The sequence below is a fragment of the Centroberyx gerrardi genome, chromosome 10, assembly GCF_048128805.1.
Source record: "Centroberyx gerrardi isolate f3 chromosome 10, fCenGer3.hap1.cur.20231027, whole genome shotgun sequence".
Taxonomy (NCBI): domain Eukaryota; kingdom Metazoa; phylum Chordata; class Actinopteri; order Beryciformes; family Berycidae; genus Centroberyx; species Centroberyx gerrardi.
In genome coordinates this window covers 5,341,600-5,363,218 of record NC_136006.1, presented here as the reverse complement: position 1 = coordinate 5,363,218, position 21,619 = coordinate 5,341,600, and the positions used below count along the sequence as shown (strand labels likewise).

General features: G+C 40.0%; 2 protein-coding genes across 2 annotated transcripts in view; one reads left to right on the top strand and one right to left on the bottom strand.

Annotated features, from left to right (window-relative positions):
* Positions 1-21,619, top strand: part of LOC144539927 (uncharacterized) — a 198,076-nt gene that overhangs the window by 151,715 nt on the left and 24,742 nt on the right. The window contains exons 8-10 of the mRNA XM_078286272.1: positions 15,978-16,049; positions 16,404-16,442; positions 16,585-16,614. Of these exons, the coding sequence (XP_078142398.1) occupies positions 15,978-16,049; positions 16,404-16,442; positions 16,585-16,614 (141 nt within the window). The remainder of the gene's footprint in view (positions 1-15,977; positions 16,050-16,403; positions 16,443-16,584; positions 16,615-21,619) is intronic.
* On the bottom strand, positions 12,716-15,508 carry LOC144539864 (heat shock 70 kDa protein 12A-like). The gene is made up of 4 exons (XM_078286117.1): positions 15,227-15,508; positions 14,350-14,574; positions 14,080-14,251; positions 12,716-13,808 (listed from the first exon to the last, which is right to left on the bottom strand). The coding sequence occupies exons 1-4, from the start codon at positions 15,506-15,508 to the stop codon at positions 12,778-12,780; spliced, it is 1,710 nt and encodes a 569-aa protein (XP_078142243.1). The 3' UTR covers positions 12,716-12,777.

The window sequence follows — 21,619 nt, the reverse complement described above, 5'->3', positions numbered from 1 at the left end:
ATAGCCTCCACCTCCAACTCCCGATTTCTCACCTCCATTTCTTTAATGCGGAGAGCCAGCCGGAGCTCCTCAGCCGACATCCCCGACGTAATAGGAGGATCTGTGGGAGTAGTGGGCGTGACGGGCGGCACTAGACCTCGGAGCTCCACGTCACTTTTCCCTTCTCCCTCTGGAGTGGATGAACCCTCAAGCAAACCCCCCTCCTCCAGCTTCTCAACCACGAGCTCTCTCAGCTCCTCTTTCCTCGCATTTACCGGCACTTGCACATTAAACAAATTCGCAATGAGCATCAAATCCACTTTTCTACATTTATCCACTTGCTGCAAACTAGGATTTCTTGCAAAACTGTCCAAATCGAAATCCATAGTGCCACTCAAGAAAAAAGTGTCAACCAAAATTATGAAACAAAAATAGGTCAAAATACCTACCGAACCTACCCGACGAAACATGAGAAAAGAACGGACGAGCCCCCAATTTATGTTACGCCCGGCCTAGGGGAAAACCGAGCATAGCATAAAAGTGACTCCCCTCTTTCCCAACTCCCAAAGATGACCAGTGCCACAGCAGGTGCAGTCCAAACAAAATTGATTTATTTAATCACTCTTCAATACGGTAGCAAAACGTCGGGGGGAGCACAGCCAAAATAACAAACAAAACGATCTATGAAAAAAAAGGTAACTAACTTGCCTAACTTAAGCAAACGAAAACAAAAGTACAATCAGCTTCCCTGCCTCCCTATCAGAAACAAGAGAAAAGAAAACAAAGAAAAAAAGGCTTCTCACCCCTATGGCTACCGGGACTGCTCTTCCAAAAGTTATTTACATTCTTAATAACAAAGTCAATCTACACCACTAGGTCAACACAGTATTCATGTGGCCAAGCACAGCACGGTCCGGTTGGGAGCCAGGAAGGAGAAGGAGTGAGCCGGCATCGGACAGACGCCCTTTTTAAAATAGGCGCCATCAGTCTCCCGTCCAATCACCAGCCGCCACCTGCAACTCAACAAACTGGAGAACACACAAACGGGGTGAACACCACCACCCTCAGGCAGGGAGGGATAAACAACAAAAACACACACTCAAAATACAAATTATGACCCAGGGTCATAACAACTGTCTGTAGATGGAGAGTCTCTGGCTGTCTGGGGAGGTTCAGGTGCTGCACGGCATGAGGGAGAACGATATTTCGTTCGGAGCCGTCGTCTAGCATGGTGTAGGTCTCCAAGGCTTGGTCCCCGTTTCTCAAGATGACCTTGACGACCTTTAACATCACCGGTTGCGGCTGATTGGGCCGGTCCAGGTAGACCCTGATGGGTGGTGTAGTCACCATGTTGACACTGGTTTGGGTCTGCTGGACGGAGTCGTGCAAGATGGTGAGGTGCTGCTCTTTGCATGTCCTGCAGGGGCGCTTCAGAGTACAGGCTTCAGCGTTGTGGTTGCAACCACACTTCCAGCACCGTTTCCCATCTCAGATCCACTTCACAACTTGGCTGGTAGACAACTTCTTGAAGTCGTCACAGTGCTAGCGACTTCCCCTGCATTGAGAAGGATGGTCGTGGTCTTCTCCTTATAATGAGTGACACGTTGGTCCTTCTTAGCTGGCTTGGGTGCATCACACTGATAGATTGCTGCAGCTCGGCTTGAGAGGCGCTTAGCTTGCGACTTCATCTGAAGCCAGGCTGCCAGGTCAGGCAGGGTGTAGGTCATGTCTGACCCTGTCCGGAGAACGCCACGGCTCAGACAGTATTCGATGAATCCATCCCTGAATGACGGAGGCATCTTGCTTAGGAGTCGGTCGACGTGGGATCCACATCTCAGCTCGTACCCATTTGGTCCTTCTAGCGTCCCGAGCATGCCCACCAGAGACTGGATGGACAGGGCGAAGGAGTCAAAGGCTTCGGAGTCACCAAACTTGATGGCAGGCGAGTTGAGGATGGCACCTAGCTCTGACTGGACGAGCTGCCGGGGTTGACCGTACTTGTCCTGCAGGGCTTGCAATGCAGCGGTATACAGCCGAAGGTCATACATGTAGGCTTTAGCCAGGTGGAGAGCACTGGGAAGCTTCAAGTGGCCGAGGACTTATACTGTTCGCTCAGGTGCCCGTGACTGCCCATCAGGTTATCCAAGGCCATCTTGAGGAGAGTAAAGTCACTTTCACGGTCACGCTCGAAGACTGGCAGCATCGGCTGGGGGAGGCTGTAAGACGAGGCAATCAGCGTTTCTGAGCCTGGATGCTGGGGATGCCCTAGTGCAATCGTTGGCGGAATAGGAGCCATGTAGCGTGTAGCGGAACTCATATGGTGGTATGGTTGAGCTGCAGTAGAGGTGGTCACTCTGTAGGTAGGAGTCTGTACTGCAGTGGGTCCTGCGGCGTGATACTGCTTGGTCTGGATACCGGGTGTAGCCACAGAGGCTCGGTGTGAGCAGGCACGATAGGAGCAGGGTACGATGATGCAGGGGCTGCAGCGGAGAGAGACATCGCCTGTGCTGGCGGGTGCATCGCTGAAGTGATGACGGCAGGGTGAGCCAGCGGGGGGTGCATGTTCTGCAGTGCGGTAGGACTCTCTATGGTAGGCAACTGGAGTAATCTTCCCTCGTGAGAAGACCCGGGCACAGGAGCCACTGCAAGGTGCTGAAACCCAGGTGGAGGATAGGGCAGCTCAGATAATGCTGGATGCACGGGAGGGTGTGCAGCGTGTAGATGAGGGATGGAGGGATGACGGCAGGGTGAGCAGGCAGGGGCGTTGGCAGGTGGAGCACTCATCGCCGGTAGGGGGCAGAAGCTCCTTGGAGATGATGCACTGCTACGTGGTCCCTCCATCTCCGGAGGAGTGAGGTGACCAGCTTGGCTACCTGAAGTTCTTTCTCCTTCTTCTTCAGTCGCCTCTGCCTGTCAAGACGTTTGGCGATAGCTTCCCATGCTCCTTGTGCCTCCTGCTGTAGGCGTTGTGCTTCCCGGGCCTGGATGTCGAGGCGCTGACACTCCAGATCAGCGTTGCAGTTTTCTAGGACCTGGCGCTGTAACTCCTCGAGCTCCAGGCGGTGGATGCTCTCCTGAAGGATAGCTTCCTGGACCAGTGACAGAGCATGTCGGGGGTGTGCACCCGCAGATGAACGAAGGGAGCCAACTCCGGACCTGGAGGCGGATCTGGGAATCGACTGGCGTGAGGACCCACTTCCCTCAGATGGAGCCTTTACCTCGCTAGCCTGGCGTCCGGATGACAGCGACTGATGTGGGTGCTCGCTCCTCACAGATGTGGCCCTCGTCTCACTAGCCCGTCGTCCTGGTGTGTGGGATATAGCCTTTGGAGGTTCATCTTGTGCTTGAGGTTCATAGCCCACCTCGAAGTCGCTTAGGTGGTGTGGAAGGTGTCGCTCTCTGCGGGAACGAACGGATGTCTCTGTGACGTCCTGGTCTGTTGGATCCATAGCGTCTTGGAGGAGCTCTATCCGGCTCGAAGGACCAATGAAAGAGAGGTCTGTGGGGGGCCTCTACAGATGTGCGGAATAGAGCTAGTGAACACTATGGGGGCGTGACTCCGGTCAGAGAATCACAGATGAGGAGCTTCAGTTTAGGGTCTTTATTCAAGGGAAGAATGTGGTTCTACAAGGAAACACGATACAACAGATATATTAATAAACAGTAATAACACACATTAAACATAACACTCACATAACATAAACACAAACATAACACAAACGTAAGCATAAATACTCTACTTACATCTGTCATTTACACACAACTTCCCCGATACGGAGGAAAGTAAAATGCAGCTCCCTAGCAAACAGACCAGGATGGACTGATCAGAGCTGGAAAACTCTGTTCCTATTAAAGGGCCAGTGACCTAATACCGACTGGTCGATTACATGTACAATACTAGCAATACTAGCTGGAGCATGTTATAGTATCCAAACACTGGGTGGATGTTGCCAATAACATTAACGATTGCATCAACAAAGATCCTATATCTTGCCACAGAATAATAAATAATGTGGGCTATGAACAACTAAACACAAGGAGCCAAAGAAACTAAACCCTCTTAACAAGGGCTTTCCTACAGAAATACCTCCTTTAATCAAAGGATTCAACAAAAATATGGATTCCATTGGTGAACTATGTGGAATGTTGGGGAAGGATGTAGTGTTTTGTTTGACAAAGTTGCGTAACTGTAAGTACCTGAAGAAATGTGTATGTGGCAGATCAAATTTAGTTTGTAACTGTTGAAATGATGAAAATATACCATCAATAAAAAGATCTTTGAATGAATGGATGCCTTTTCTGTGCCACACTTGAAACATTGCATCAGAGAGAGATGGAGTAAATAAGTGATTTGCGACCAAAAGGAGCCAGAAGAGAGCCAGAATGCCACCCAAAATGTTTTCTTATTAACGACCAAATTTTAAGTGAGTGTGAAACTAATGGATTGTTTGCAGAATACGAGCATGTGGTGGGCAATGATGAAAAGAGCGAAGCTGATAAAGAAGATGGGGAGCAACACTTTCTTTCAATGCAGAGCCAGGCAGGCATCTGATCTTGGAGCCAAAAGGAGAGTGCGCGTAGATTGCATGCCCAATAGTAGAGTTTGAAATAAGGTAGTCCCATTCCGCCCTCTGACTTGGGTCTCTGTAAAAAATCTTTCCTTATTCGGGGGGGCTTCTTATTCCAGATAAAATTAGAGATTATTTTATCTAGGTTCTTAAAGAAAGTGTTATTGATAAAAATTGGGATACATTGAAATAAGAATAAAAACTTAGGAAGGGTGTTCATTTCAATTATATTAATTTGGCCAGTGAGTGAAATGGGGAAATTTGACCACCTTACAAAATCTTGTTCGGTACATTTAAAAAGTTCTAAAAAGTTCTGTTTGAACAAATCAGAGAATGTTTTGGTGATAGTGACCCCCAAGTACCGAAACTGACTTAAAACTTTAAACGGGAGAGAGCTAAATGTTTGTTTTTGGGCTCGAGTACTGATGGGAAATAAAACACCTTTGGAGATGTTGATTTTATACCCTGATACCTTGCCAAAACTCTGTAAAATGGACATAATATTGGGAATGGACGTTGAACGGTTGGAAATGTACAGTAATAAATCATCGGCGTATAATGAAACTTTGTGCTCCCTCCCTTCCCTAACGATTCCGGTGTAAGTATCTGAGGCACGCAAAGAAATCGCAAGCAGCTCGATAACTAGTGCAAAAAGAAGCGGAGAGAGAGGGCAACCTTGTCTGGTGGAGCGACTTAAAGGGAAATAATCAGACCTGAACCCATTTGTGTGAACAGAAGCTAAGGGCGAGACATAGAGTAATTTAATCCAAGAAATGAAAGTTGGGCTGAATCCAAATTTCGACAGGGTCGAGAAGAGAAAGTCACACTCGACCCTGTCGAAAGCCTTCTCGGCATCAAGAGATATAAGTACTTCGGAATTGTGGGGATTTGTGTGGGAATTTGTGCAGGGAGAATAAATAATATTGAATAATCGCAGAAGATTGAAAAATAAATGTCTATTTTTAATAAAACCTGTTTGATCCCAAGATATCACTGTTGGGAGTACTCTCTCAAGACGTGTGGCTAAGATCTTGGCTAGCAATTTAGCATCTACATCGAGACTCAAGGGTCTATATGAGCTTGGGTTGAGCGGATCTTTGTCCTTTTGAAGGAGCAGAGAAATACATGCCTGGTGGAATGTTGGTGGGAGGTGACCAGTATTGAGGGATTCATTAAATACCTCCAGTAACAAAGGGGATATATGTTCTATGAATGTTTTGTAAAATTCTGGCGTATACCCATCTGGGCCCGGGGCTTTCGAGCATTGCATGTTGCGTATGGCTTGATGTATTTCCTCCACGGTAATAGCTTCCTCAAGCTGGACCTTATCTTCCTGATTTATGGAAGGTATATTTAATTTGTTGAAAAAACTATCAATCGGTTTGGGATCTCCAGCTGATTCTGTAGAATACAAATTGGAATAAAAATGCTTAAATTCGTCATTCATTTCTTGTTGATTTATTATTACTTGTCCAGAACTAGTTCGGATCTCTGTGATTAATCTAGAGGCGGCTGATTCCCTAATCTGGTGTGCAAGGATTTTGCCTGCTTTTTCGCCATGTTCATAGAATCTACGACGGGCTTGTGTCATCAAATTAGTCGTCTCTCAAGTAGTAAGGAGATTAAATTCAGTTTGAAGGGAGAGCCTTTCCTTGTACAATTCGAGTGAAGGAGAAATTGCATATTGCCGATCGAAGATGAGAAGTTGATCTGTCAGAGTTTTACAGTGCTCATTTCGGCTATGTAGCTATTTTGTCTGTTAATAGAACGTTAGCCTAAATATTACATAAAAAACTACACATGTTGCTTAGTGTCGGACCAAACACTTTGAGAGGGAAAATCAAAGGAGTGCAAGTTTGATTTTTGGTGTTTTTTGCTCATGGAGCTCCCCAGGGGTCACATGGTAGAAAAAAATTCTTCATGTAGAAAAACCCATGTGCAAGTATTAAACAATCTGTACTGTCGAATTAGTAGTCAGTGTCCTACCGTGTTCTAGTAGTGCCTATTGGCTTTGCCAAAGGATACAATGGCTGTCAAAGCTAATCACTGTGGTTAAAGTTTCAGTATTAATTGATTTTTAACTCTAATTACCAGAATACAAGAATTTCTATTTAAATCAGACCAAAATTACCAAGATTTCACTAACCTACTAAATTTTGGTTTGTGAAGGTAGGTGCAGAATCCAATGCAGGTATAGAAATCAAATGTATTTATAAAGTAAGTGCATAATGGTTAGCAATACGTAAACCTAATAATTTTGAGCCATAATGAAAATGACAATTCCAGAAACATTACCATGGTAACAACATAACTTGTCATGTACAGTTGGATGTAGTTACTTGTCTGCCAGGGAGCCTTACATTTTCAATATAGGAACGGGTTTACTTACTAGCAGTTTGGTTTACTGTGGAATGACCATGTACCAATGGACACAAGATTTGGATGAGACTGAGATTTCAGTGATGTCAACGGACCGTATCACTGTAATGGCAATAATGGCAGTGAAGGACACTCTTGTGTAATATTTCTTAATTATGAACTGCTAGGCCTATACATGCATGGTGAGCTATAGCAGGCCGCCCCACCAGGCATATTGTGAGCCGAAATGGATTATTCTTATCTCACATTACTGTATGTGGTACAGTAGGACTTAAACTATTAACAGCTACTCAATGCTTTCTTAAACTATTAACAGCTACTCAGCTTTCTCAATGCAGAAGCATTGAGAAACAGAATGTGACAAGGGCAAATTTCTGCCTGTAGCTTCTCCTCAACTTCCGGTAAGCTGCTGTGTAGACCAGGTGAAGCTTTCAACTCCTGGAGGGAGACAGCAGAGGCTATGGGCTGCAGTTTATCCAGAGTTTCCCCGAGAATTTTATCTTATAGCGGCAACATGGTCTGGGGGAGAAACACTAGAAATGACTGAATGATTATAGAAACACTATAGGTATGTCTGTGTACTTCTCTCAATCTCAATAACTTTATGTTCAAATTAAATTGTGAATTTTTTTCATTCACAAGAATTTAAAAGATGCAGATTTCATTCTATATTTTTGTAGCCCACCTATCCCCTAGTTGTTAGAGAAGGGCCCTGAGTTCTTGTAACTATTTAGTTTAACTGACTTCAATATTATCTTGAGTTCCTTTTAATGAATTTTAATAGACTGTGACACAAAATACTATACTTAATCTTCTTATATACTGTGTTTGTAACTACTTAAGCTCTATTTATTTAGTCATGTAGGTACTATGAACTTAAGTTTACTTATGCAGCTTTAAATGTATACATATACGTATACGCATATGCATACTGTGGGGATGCCCCAGTGGCTCACCGAGCAGAGAGCATACCATATAAGGATCAGTCCTTTCCGCAGCGACCTGGGTTCGAATCCGGCCCGCAGTCATTTGCTGCATGTCCTCCCCTCAATCTCTCCCATACCTTCCTGTCTCTTTCTCTCTATATATATATATATGTCAATAAAGCATAAAATGCCCTAAAATAAAAATATGCATACCTTTAGTTTACTTTAGAAAAGGTCAAATCAACAATACATAAAACATGAAACAATGCACCTTTAACGTTGTACCTTCAAGTATGAGCCCACACTCACCACACACACAAGCCGGCAGAAATAATGTTCAACCAAACAAATAAAACCCCGTTGCAGGCCTGAGTGGATGCTTGGGAGCGGTGAGACCCAAAACTAATGGTCACTTCACTCTGTAAGCAAAAACAAAATACTGTGGCAGTGAAGTAAATAGATGTGCGTCCTGCGTGTCTGACGCGTTAAAATCCGAAAGGACGCAGTAAACTCACTATTGACGCGTCCGGGGGACGCAGCCTATTTTTTCCTAGAAAATAGTCTCAATCATCGTGGGAGGGACTTAATGCCCTTGCTGGGCCTGCATCCAATGCTACTTTCGCCGCACAGATTTCATTTCAACAAGGCTACAAACTTGGTAATTGGTAAATAAACTCACGTGGATGCTGTATTCACTCGTCGATGATGACCCGATGATGCTTTACCGTCCAGGGGACACGCCGTGTTGAAAAAAAATTAATAAATAAAATAATAATCCACCGGCCACGATTTTCTCACTGTCTGCGCATATATCTCGTGCATATCTCCCGTTTTGTTCAGTCTCAATGAGTGAAAGGAAAACGTTTTAAAATGCCACCAAAGAAAAAGATCAAACATATTGCTGGCTAACAAACTATTGCAGGTAGGGATTTACCCGAATCCGAATCCGTTATTCGGGAAAGCACAGATAGGCTAATGCGATGGAAACAGATATTTCTTCTACCCGAAGTTGCTCGTTATTATTCAGGGGGAAAAAGCCATGATTGACATGTCTGTGTGTCAGCCACTATGTTTCTTCAAATCGATTCATATCATTGTGGATGGCCACAAGATAAAAATGCCCATTCTGTTTGCAACATAGGACTTTGATTTCACTAACTAGTTGTTTCATTTACTACACATTAGAGGTCTGCAACCCGACCCGAACCCGACGGGACCCGAGACTGTAAAGCGCTTAATCTGTTACTGCAACCAAACAATGTTCCAAAAGCATAGTAGGCATATTTGCGACTGTTAAAACTGTATGTCGGACTCGGTTGTTTTTTTTTTCATGCGTGGAAAGCGCTATCTGGTTTCTCCTGTATGGCGAAACTTCTGTATGATTGTCTCCACGTTGGCAAACAATCAAACTAAAGCTCATTGCGTTAGCTGTGTTAGCTAAACAGTGGCTACAAGTCCATTCACTGTGCTAATGAAAGGCACTCGGTTGCTAACGAGCTAGCATACACACAAACAGCATATCAAACTTTGAGTAGAAATTTCCTCGGCTGCTCCTAACATGTAGCATAAATGTCCTTTTGTAGATTATCGAGTTGACAATCAAAGAAACTACCTACACTCCTGTATGAATCTCAAACTTCTTGCTAATTCACTAGCTCAACCGAGCGAAAACTCCGTCCATCTCTCCTCTCTCGTCAGACACGCACATCTCTCCTGTTCACTCACATCAACCAATGAAAAACAAGCATTAAGGTTTTTTTCAGATACCACATCATTCTACCCAGAGCCATATAGAGAGAGTTGCGTCAACGGAAGTTCAAAATGCTTGATCGTCACGTGATTCACGTAGCTTCAGATAGTTCCAGGAAGTACTTGGCGGGCAATTTGAAAACGTAAATACAGAGAGACAGAACTGCGATTTTTGGTAATTAGTAGTCAATAAATGCATTGATTTACAATATTTATGTACAATATTTATATAGCACACCGACATGTGTATGTAGTTACGTCAATATGTTTTTTTAAAAAGTAAAACTTGTATGGTAGTCAAGAGCAATCACATCCTAATGTTTATTGATATATTTAAAGGGAGGGGAAGGGAAGGAATGTTTCAAAATTCAGATTAGATTAATTTTCTACCATTTCTTTAATTCATGGTGGTTTCAGTAATCCCATGGTAACTGAGGGCCTAAGTAATCTTAATGACTTAATGACTAATGTAGTCTTCATGACTTTCAGACAGGACAGAAGGAGGAAGGAGACCAGAACAGAAGTAGACCCACAGGTGACTATCAATGATTGTCAACTGACAGCACAATGGGTCAATGGACTAGCAGCAGCATGTTAAGTGTGTTGTCTTAGGAAATCCATTGCAAATAAGTGGAAAATCTTAAAATAATCTTTCTGTTTACAATTCTTATGCACCCCTGCACTTATTAATATATACATTGATACAAAATATATTCAAATTCAAAACAACTTTATTGTCCACTTTTTGCGTGCAAAAGGCAGAAATTTCTCTTTGGCTTGTATGTGCAGAAATCTGCTATTAAAATGGATACATTAAAACACATCCCATCCAGACAGGACACATTAAAACACATATATATTTATACACATATAAACATATATATTTTATGTATCTTTTGTCTTTTTACTATGCATTTATTTACTGCAATGAATTCATTAAATAAATCTCTAATAAACTCAGAAACATGAATAGCAAGTTTTCTGTGCCCTTTCCTCCGTGTTGTCCTTGCATATAGTCTCCACCATGGTTTGCTGTGCTGCATGGGGATGCTCCAATCGCTCGGAGAAAGGAGTGCAAATGTATGGTTTCCTCTATATGGCTCTGATTCTACCCAGTTACCACCTCGTAACCATGAACTCTTCGCAATAAAACATATTATATCTTTCTAGATTATTTATTCCACAGCATCTTTTTTAAACATGAAATTTATATATATTTAACCGTTGAAAAATAACCCTATAAAATAGGCTAGCTTTTTAAACTTATTTATTGTAATTAAGTATTTTAACATTATGATTATTTATAACCATGCATAATAATTTTAACTGGGTTACATTTTCATTGTTACATCCATAAAAAGTCACCAGAAGATGCTCTTTGGTTTGGGGTTTTTTCTTTCAATGAAAAGAGAGTTCGAAGGCAGTCTTAAAGCAAAAAATGAGAAATCCTTTATTGAATGACTAGTTCAAAACAACATATTAAAATTAACAAAAGTTAATAAAAAATGATCAAAGTATTTTGGCTATACTGTGGCCTTCATCAGGGAGTAGCACACCAAACTGTATAATGAACATGAAGAACAAAAACACTTCACATATTCAACACTTATATATAGATGCTTATGTTAATGCTGCACTACTGTGCTCATAATTATTAGTTAGGTTAATCTCATTGCTATAACTGGAAGTTAAATAACATTTGGTCATGGACCGGTATACAACACAGATAAAAATAAAAACACAGATAAAGATGCATCAGGGCATGATTTTGACAGTATAGTATATAATTTTGTCATTTGTTGAGACAATATTTTGCCCTCTGTTTTGTTGTGAAGCAAAAGATTACAATGACCCCCTTTGCACCTGGTATTAACATGCGTCCTGTTGAATTTTAATCGGATAGAGCAAAAACCAAATGCTTTGGTAGTCAACACATTAAAGGATAAGGCTGGTGTTTTCTAAGGCATTTCTTACTGTCAACAAATCCTGTGAAAATAACAAAATCAGCAATGAATTTGTTTTGCTAACAAGTCTCGTCCATGTAGCCGATGCCCAATAAAGCCATGTCCCAGCAGCCATAGAGCTCCATTGTATTAAAAAAAACTATTAAAAACACGTCAAAGAGCCATGCTGTTGCTCTGGCAGCATATTTCATCATCACGATGCACCGGGCCAACCGACTTTTTCCTCAAACAACTTAATAAGCCGACCGTAAACACGTTTTCCATCTCAGGAAAGTAGTTCCGTGGCACCGAAAATAGTCCCCGGCGTAATAAAGAATTTGTTCCCATTTGATTTGGTAATAACTACAATAGCCTGACCTTTCATGGTAACAGTTAGCGATTTTTAAAATTGAAACTATGTCTTTGTGAGCTGTATTTCAAGGTTTTTAACTTACAATTAGCCAATGACTTCCGGGTTGAAGGCAAAAAAGGGAACGTGGGAAGTCGGAAAGTGATGGGAGTAGGGCAAACGCATTGTTGATTTTGTTATTTTCATAGGATTTGTTGACGGTAAGAAATGCATTAAAAAACACCAGTGTTATCCTTTAACACTGTTCCCCATGGTCTGAAAACGTGGGTAGATTTGTCAATAGTTGCTTTTAAGAAATTATATCTCCAGGGAGGTCTGAGTCGTCGTTAAATCTCATGATAAGGTTACCAAGTTGGCAACAGTGAGATCAAGTGATGTACACAGCAATCTACATTTTGGCATGAGACAGAGAAATCCAATTTTTATGTGTACGAGACACATTGTAGAGTCAAGTGTAATCCAGCTCTAATTAGAAACAATTCAGATATGAGACACATGTTAATGCCAAGTGTAAAGGGGGCCAATGTACGCAAAATATGTAGTGTTGTTCTGTAACATCAAAGTGTAAAACACTTTGTGAATGTTTCACTGTAGCATGTGTCAGCCGTTTTGAGAAAAAATAAAAAACCTATTGACAGACATGAAAAACAAACACAACCTTTTAAAATATAAAATTATAATATGAAAGAAAGTGGAAATCATACATCTTCCACTTTAGCCAATGCCAACCATCCAACATTTTTGTACGATTTGGCTTTTGCCTGTCATCTGCATCTGCCTACTATAGAATAACCTCGGCATAACTTGGGCCCCCAAGCTCTAATAGAGGAAACAGCTGCATTTTGGATATTCTTGTAACAGTCTTATGCTGTGCTCATGAAGTCAATCTTGATAGATCCTGTTGAGTTGGAATCTATGTCAGTGGCTGTGGCTTGTATTTCTGTGGAGCCAAACTTGATTTCTAATTTGATCTTGCGATCCGTGCCACGTTTAGTGTCAGGCATGCTAACTGCAAATGAACCAACTGGGTCAATTCCCCATTCATCCACATACTTAGGATCTTTTCTCTCTGTGCGATAAAAACGAAACGTTACCGCTGTCTGATCTGCTTCTATTGGAGTGAAGATGTGCTCTTTGGTTTCATTCCAACCCACATTTTGATCAATTTCCACCAGTTTCTTGAAAACACCACGACACCAGTCACTCTCTTCGTTTGAGTACTTGTTTTCTGCCTTATGCCTGGACTCGTCAAACCTCCTACACGTACCAACTCCATAAGTAAAGGCACTTTTTCGTGATGCCACAACCTCTGGATGTCTTCCAAACATGACAGCTCCCTTCACGATTGCTTCTTGGGCCTTAAAAGGGCACAACACTTTACACTGACTGCCAAACTGCTTGTTAATGTGTTTGCGCAGAGTCACACTTGAGGCATAGCCCCCCACTAACAGAATGTATTCAATTCTTAAATCTTTCTTCAAGATTTCTCTGAGATTCTTAGTGATCCCGCTAAGACTCTCATCAAAGAAAGACTTCATTTTCTCTTTTGAGATTATGATTGCCCCGTCATCCCAAGATGCACCTTGCACTGTCTGGAAGAACATTTCTATGTTTTGCCTTTTCTGAGCTAATGATGCTAAGTTATACGGGCAGGAAATCTCCACATCCTCTTCCACACATTTAAGAACCGAGAAGCTGTACATCATCTTCTGAAACTCACTGGGATAACTTCTTTCATACTCATGCCAGAGGTCATCAGAGAATATTTCTTTGAGGAAACTTTTGAACTTTTTGTCAACATTTTGCCCTCCCAGGTCATTACCAGAGGCCTTGTACAGCTCCTTCAGGGCTCCTCCACCCAGCACTTCATGTACAGTTATGTCAATAGTTCCACCTATAAGACAAAAAGGCTGCAATTAAAACTGCTGAGCAACTACAGCATTTGAGCTAATGATAAGTTCTTACAAATCTGGACACTACTACCTGAGGCAATAAGTAAAAGCTATGTTTAACAATAAATATTTTGCAGTCAAGTCAAATTTGAAATGGAAAATGGCAAATGTGCATTGTTGTGTATGCTGTTGCCTGTGGAAATGCAACCCGATTTTAAAGCTTATGTCTGGAAAAGAAAATGTTTTCGTATATTTACTAACAGCACCACATACCTCCACAATCGACAACAATGTATTGTGTTCCAGGAGCTTGCTCTAGTGTGTTTTGGCCAACGGTCTCTGCTATGAAACCATCAGATGGGAGCTTCTTACACCAGACTGAGGCTGCCTCGGGTTCCAGAGCTATTACCAACCTGTCTGCTTTGTGTTCAGTCACAATACCAGCCTAGAAATAAAATAAGTCACACATTCTTGTTAATATGAAAAAGAAAATACGTATTGTATATTTTGCCAATCATTTCAGAATTTAACAAATGCACTTACCTCAGTTGCAGCTTCTCTCATGAACTGCTTTGCAGAAGGATCCCAGATAGCAGGCACAGTCAGCACCCAGGTGAAATCAGAGGCGATGAACTTCATCCCAGCTGTGTTGTTACTGATGGTTTTCAGTGCATGTTCCTTCAGGTAGCGCAGGGTTTCTGTGATTACCTTCAAGGCACTCATCGACTTGCCGTTTATGGCTGCAATCATTACATCCCTGTTGAGTTGCTGGTGATGATTGACAAGATGTTAGTTCAAATATTCTTAGAACCCTTTTTTATTATTATTAAGATCATCATACAAAACATAGCCATTTGAGTCAGACTGAATCAGGAGTTAACATGGAAGATGCTTCTCTATTCTCATGTTGTTGCGTGCATTTCCCCTCTACCACTGTGCCATGGTTTGCCACCAAATTACTGTGTGGTGATGGAAAGGAGTCAAACTTGGAAGGTCTGAAGACAAAATAGTCTATAACCCATCTTTAGCACTGAATTACACTGCAATATATGGCAATAGTACACTAAGTGAGACACTGAGATTCAATCAATGTTATAAACATGATGTGAGGGTAGAACAACCGAAGTGAAAGAGCTACTTTCCAGCTTCAACCAACACTCAACTCTGATTCAATTCTCTTCTTCCTTTTGACTCGGCACTAAAGGTAAGACATATCTTTTTTCTCTCCTGAAACTGTGCAATGCAGCATTACAATAACATCTTGGAAAGAAAATCATTTGTAGGTAGCTCTTATGTGTGGGTAACAACAAGACATATTTTGTAATCTAATCTACATTATAGGAAAACTGATATCCTGCCTTTATTCATGAGGCATACAAAACTACTGTACATTTAGATTTACAGACCACTCTTTACTCACTTTTCCATAGAGTGACATCTTGAAGTTTTCAAAGAGGTAGTTTTTCTTTGCTTCTTCGCTACGCATTTTGGTGTATGCCATTTTGGCATCATAACCAAACTTGAGGAATTCTTCATTTTCATTAAAAAGAATGCAGGTAGGAGTCTTCAAGGTTTCAAATCCATGCTCTTTTCCCCAGGATGGCACAGTGGGTTCCGTTTGTGCCTGTCTGGATGACACACTGAAGGCATATCCACTGTATGCAGTACCAAAGTCTATCGCTATGATAAACGAATCACCCATTTTAGAAACAGATCCAGCTAGTCTAGGTCAACAATGAAATAAAAAAATCAAAATGGCAATGAGCAGCAGCAGCAGCAATGCTTCAAACAACGTGAAGAACCCTGTTTCACTTTGTGTATTTATAGCCTGCAAGCTTATCTTTTCTTTCGCTGAGGCCCAACCCCCTTGGAGTTTGTTGGAACCTACATTAGTACCGCTGACAGACAGAGTTGTAGCTTCAGTACACATCTGCCTTGGACAAGATAAGAGACAAGACAAAAAAAAAAAAAAGAGCCTAAGTGAGTAGTAAATGAAGTCAAGGAAACAACTTCAGACAACTTTCCCATTGAAAAGTCTATACTGTAGAATACAGCAGCTGTTGAGTGGAGTGACATATTGTTTGCAGATGTAATTCCATTTATTCCTTTACAACAGTATAAGATAGAGATACATGCTGCTTGACAACATTTTTGTTATGCTTCTTTTGCAGCTGTTCTCCCCCAAGATATGACGAACACCCAAGACAACAGACTGAGAGGATGCAGCAACAGCATGTCCAAAGGTTTGATTATCAACATTTTGATTCACACATCACAGTTTGAACTTGTGTCTTCACACACAGACTGCAGTCTTCATTCACTGAGACTTGCTGATTGTGATTAAATTAAGATGCAAATTTGAGACGCTTACTTTTAGGAAAATGTTCAAAGAGCTTCTGTAAAATATGGAAAAATGATGAACTTCATAGACATAGACTTATCATTTAATTGCTGAATCCTAATTCAATGTGAGAAAGACATCCTGTATTACTGTACTACAGGTAATTTATCTTCTTTGTAAATTTAAAATGCAGGAACCCTGATAATGTGATGCCATCATCGGCTCTTTCTCCTAACCCCAAACTCTTTGTATGCAGTGGGCAAGTTCTTGATGCAGGATATCTACCAGAGCAGAGGTAGAGGTTGTTATTTGCTACAATTTGCTTCATTTCTCAGTGACTTCACATCCTATACATCTAAAAAGCATGAATTATGTTGATGAGATAACAAGTGAAAAATTAAAAATGACTAAACCGTTGATTTCTTCCACATATTCAGGGTCATTAACTATCAGACAGATCCTGGAAGGTATGCTATGCAACTGACTGTGGTGGGAGTTTTCTGTAATAAAGAGACTTGGAGATGAGAAGTTGTCCTTCTGATATCTTTATTGCTTGCAAGCAAGGCGCAATGCTCACCCAGAAAGTGTGTGGGACAAAGAGCGAAGCAATGAGCTTTGTCCACCCTTCTTATAATCATGTAGTAGAAACAGCTGAGTCATGAGAAGTCTGGCACATTCTTATACTTGAAACATTCTACGATTAGGATGCATCTGTGCAAAACAAAGATAAATGGGCTAGAGTTCCCAGGGTCATCTTCACACAGTAGCCACTGTCTCAAGCCAGTGGAAATGTACTGAGAGCAGACAACATAGAAATAAGACAGTGCTTCATGCATAGAGAAACAGAATGGTATAATATAATTTCCACTACACTGATCGTATTGACTTACACTCATGGCATATAGCTGATATAAAATTGCACAAGAAGTTTCTACAATTTCCCCTTAATCTTATCATCTGCCTTTAAATACAGTTGTCAAATGGCATGTAGCTTGTTGTCATGTAGGTGAAAGATGCAGCGCTGCAGCGGATAATCAATCAACCACAAACAGTAAAGCCTGGCACAAAAAAAGAAAAGAAAATCATACACAAACAGACATCTTATATTGAATATTGTTTTCATTTCCTTTACACAGCCAAATCTCCAAGAGAGATGCATGTGTCGAATCAAGTTGCCATCGGTGTCAACAAAATGCACTAGTATATGAAAACAGGTGGGTTTCTGATAATATTGTATTCATTTTATGGAACTGACAGAGATAATCCAGAAAACATCCCATGAACTACATACATTTATGGCATTAAAGTTATGAATTACAGTGAACCTGGTTTAACCAAAATAACCATTTAAGATTCTTTTAACACAGTATGGCTGAAATGGAAGAACATTACGAACAGAAACTTATGGAGGCGAGGTAAATATTTTTCTGAACATTCTTTTAATGGCAATTTAAAATATTGCACATGATATAGGCAATGAATTCAAGTTAGCTTGACATAGTTGCCTTGGTAACACTATTTGTAAAGGGTTTACATAATGTATTCATAACAGGCATGTAACATGTTAAGGATTACATGTTTAGACTTCTGTCACATGTTTCTTTAATGTACTGGATTTGAGAAAAGGTCCTACAAAGCAATGCGTTATTGTTTTTTTTAAACTTATTTATTTAACCTTTACAAACTCAGGTTTGGTTTGCTGAACACGGACGCTCTTCTCCACATTCACAATTTCAAACACTCACATAGTTTCAAAGGCATTAACAATACACATGTATATAGACACAAACACCAAAGTCATCAAAAATTGCAAGAAAAAAAATAGTATTACACTGCAAGAGAACTAACTAACTTTTAAAACATTTTCAATTTTAAATAGACGCTGATTCCATTGACTTTAAAATAGAGTGACTAGTTTCTGAAGCTTGAGCTCCCTCTACAGGTTGTTCCAAGTAGAGGTGCAGAGAATTCAAGAGATAAATTCATTATAAACCCTCAATAAATAAATAGCAATTAAAGGATAAAAGGACAGTTTGAGGCCAGACAACGTTCATAGAACAGTTTCAGCTACCATTAAGATGTGATCTATGGATTGGATACATAAAAAATATTGTTAGTAAATTGAAAAAATATAATCCTGTTACATGAATGTGTTACATGTTACAAACTTTAATTCAGTTGTTGATTTATGAACTTGTTGAATAAAAGCATGAGACATTTTCACACACTACATTTTATCCCTACAGATCCGCCCTGAAAGAATCTGAAGAAGAATTTAAATCATTCAAAGACAGGTACATGCAGCATATTGAAAAAAGAAATTGCAATTTGCTGTATATAGTGTTGCCTTGGGAAACTCAAGCATGTAAATAAAGTAGGAGAAATCTTATTGTGTTTATCTCTCCTTGCATAGAATGGCAAGTGAAATGTCTCTTTCAATAAAGACAGGAGACTCTGAGAACATGAACAACCCAGTTAGTAAAACTCGACTGAAAGAGATGTACGACCAGCTCAGAATCATACAGTGGCCTAAAATCAAAGGCCACCTGAAATCAAATGATGACAACAAAAAGTCGGCCAAAAGTTTGATTCAGGTACGGTGCAGTCTGGTGACTCTAATATACTGATGCTGTTTGGGAAACTATTTTGTTTCCCACACATTTGTTTATTTGGTTCTTTTGTTTGTTTTGAAATGTTTTTATTGCCTCCTTGTTTTATTTTGTTTTGTTTTGTATCTCACCTGCAAAAAATATTAATTTTATCTCTTCTTTCTGTTTTTATCCTCACATTTTATTACTGTGTCCTCATTAATGCATTTCTTTATCACTGTGAAATAAAACTAAACTATTGATATTCATAGTACATGTTTGATGATGCAAGAGAGCAAATGGGGAAAAGGAAGCAGCACATAGAGGAAATGTTTGACCTGAACAAGCACAGCAGAGGATCAACACCTCAGAAGGTACTGTAGGGCCACTGATGAAAACTGACACATTTAAGCTTGTGTTACTATACTTTTGTCAGCGTTCTTCCTTTCTTACAGGTTACAGAGTACAAACTGTCAACAGTTCAAAATCTTCAAATGGCTCTGTATTACAGCAGAAAAGAAGATATTGTTAAGGTATGTCTGATGTATGTCAGTGTTTTGTGCACCGAAAAAGTTCAGAAATTTGTGGACCAAATGGACAAATGGGAATGGGAAATTTAGCTTTAATTTGCTAGATTCAACATGTAAAACTTTCTCACCTTCTAATTTTGCAGACTCCTTTCCTGGAACACAAAGCACATCTCGCTGCTGAATGCTACTGGTTGGGTTGTTTGATGGCTTTGAACAATCCTCCTCTTCAGCCCGACTGGGAGAAGCACGTTCCTGGGCCGGACGCTTGGGATATTTTCCCCTCTGACATCAAATGTGTTTCAATGGAGCAAAGAAGTAAAGAATCTGTCTGGTTGTGATGAGGAGAACCAAGCTGATCACATGTGTTGCTCAGTGTTGATGCTCAGGTGTCATGAATCATGAATTATACTATTTAGCAAAACCTGCAAAGGTTTTGATCAAGCTTGCATTTGTACAGTGCTACATTATATTCAACTTTTTAACCACTTATCAGCTTCATTAATTTGAAATCAGACATTCTGTATAGTTCTAATTTGATGTATTTTAAATCTTGTATTAATAAGTTTCAGATTATTTAGTATGAAAGGATACTTAAGGTTTCATCAATTATTGTTGACAATATTTGCAAACAATCAAAGTTTCTGTTTTCTATCTTATTAAATAAAGTTGAGTGAATTAAATTAGTTACTGTTTGACTGTTTTTCACAATTACTCTTTACACATCTTACACTATAGACAGCAGGGTTAATGTGATAAATTACTCAGTGCAGCCTATTGCCTTTTACTCCATGCTATGGGCAGAGTTCTAAGCAACAATTGCATGGGATAAGAGGTATAGCTTACTCTTGGCTGAAAAGCTACTTGGAAAACAGACAGCAATGTGTGCAAATTAATGACACTGTGTCAGGATTTAGGAAGGTCACCTGTGGAGTACCCCAGGGATCGGTGATTGGTCCAAAACTTTTTATACTTTATATTAATGATATTTGCAATGTTACTGAATTGTTAAAATTTGTCATTTTTGCAGACGATACCAATTTATTTTGCTCTGGGAAAAATTTAAAGGAACTTTTGTATGCTACTGAAAGGGAGCTGGAAATCCTCAAAACTTGGTTTGATGTTAATAAATTGTCTCTCAATATTAAGAAAACTAAATTTATGGTTTTTGGAAATCGAAAAGAAATTGATGGGGATATTGAATTAAAAATCTGTGATGTTGAAATTGAAAGAGTTTTTGAGACAAAATTCCTAGGGGTTGTGATTGATCATAAATTAACATGGAAACAACATATTGACTATATTAAAGGAAACATTTCAAAGTCAATAGCAATCCTGTATAAATCTAGAGATATATTAAATCATAAGGCTTTGTATATAATTTACTGCTCACTTATACTTCCTTACATATCTTACTGTGTGGAATTGTGGGGGTCGACTTTTAAAACGACTATAAATTCAGTCTTACTACAAAAACGAGCCATATGTATTATTAATAAGGCTGGTTACTATGATCACACTAATCCATTGTTTATAAAATCCCATGCTATGAAATTTAATGATTTGGTATATTATAAAATAATGCAAATAATGTTCAGAGCTAAAACAAAGTCACTCCCAGATAAATTTAAGAATGTGTAACTCGCTTTTGGTTTTCAAAAGAATGGTTTATAAAGCTATTTTTGAGGGTTACAAGTGTGAATGATTTTTATTTTATTATCATTTTTTATTTCTGGGGGGTAGCTTAAATTGATAATGTAGGATAGGCATATATAAGCATTATGCTTCTGCCTGTGCCTTTTCAGTCACTACTTTTTTTTTTTGTTTATACTGTCTAGACTGCTTATACTTATTGTATATTAGATTATATATTGTATATACTGTTTATACTTATTGTATTGTGTGTGATGACTGAATAAAATACTACTACTATGTTAAAGCATGGTTGTAGGCTTTGTCTATTATAGATGGATGGTAATTTCTTTCATAGAATCTTGATTTCATCTCATCTGCCTTGCATTTGAATTCATCCAGTTCTGAGCAATTTCTCCTTAGTCGTAAGAACTGTCCCTTAGGTATATTTCAAGTGGTTTGGGTGGTTGCTGTTATGGTGGAGGAGGGTATTGCGTTCCATGGGCTTCCTGTAGATTGAGGTATGAATGCTTCCGTCCTGGTGTTTAGAGGTGGTAAGGTCCAGAAAGTTAATAGTGTTGGGGTTATATTCCATTGTGAATTTGAGAAAAGAGCTACTTGAATTCACATATGTCTGAAACATTTTGAGTTCTTCCATTGTGCCATTCCAAAATATCAAGATATCATCTAAAAACCTTTTCCACAGCTTTATCTTTGTTCTGAAT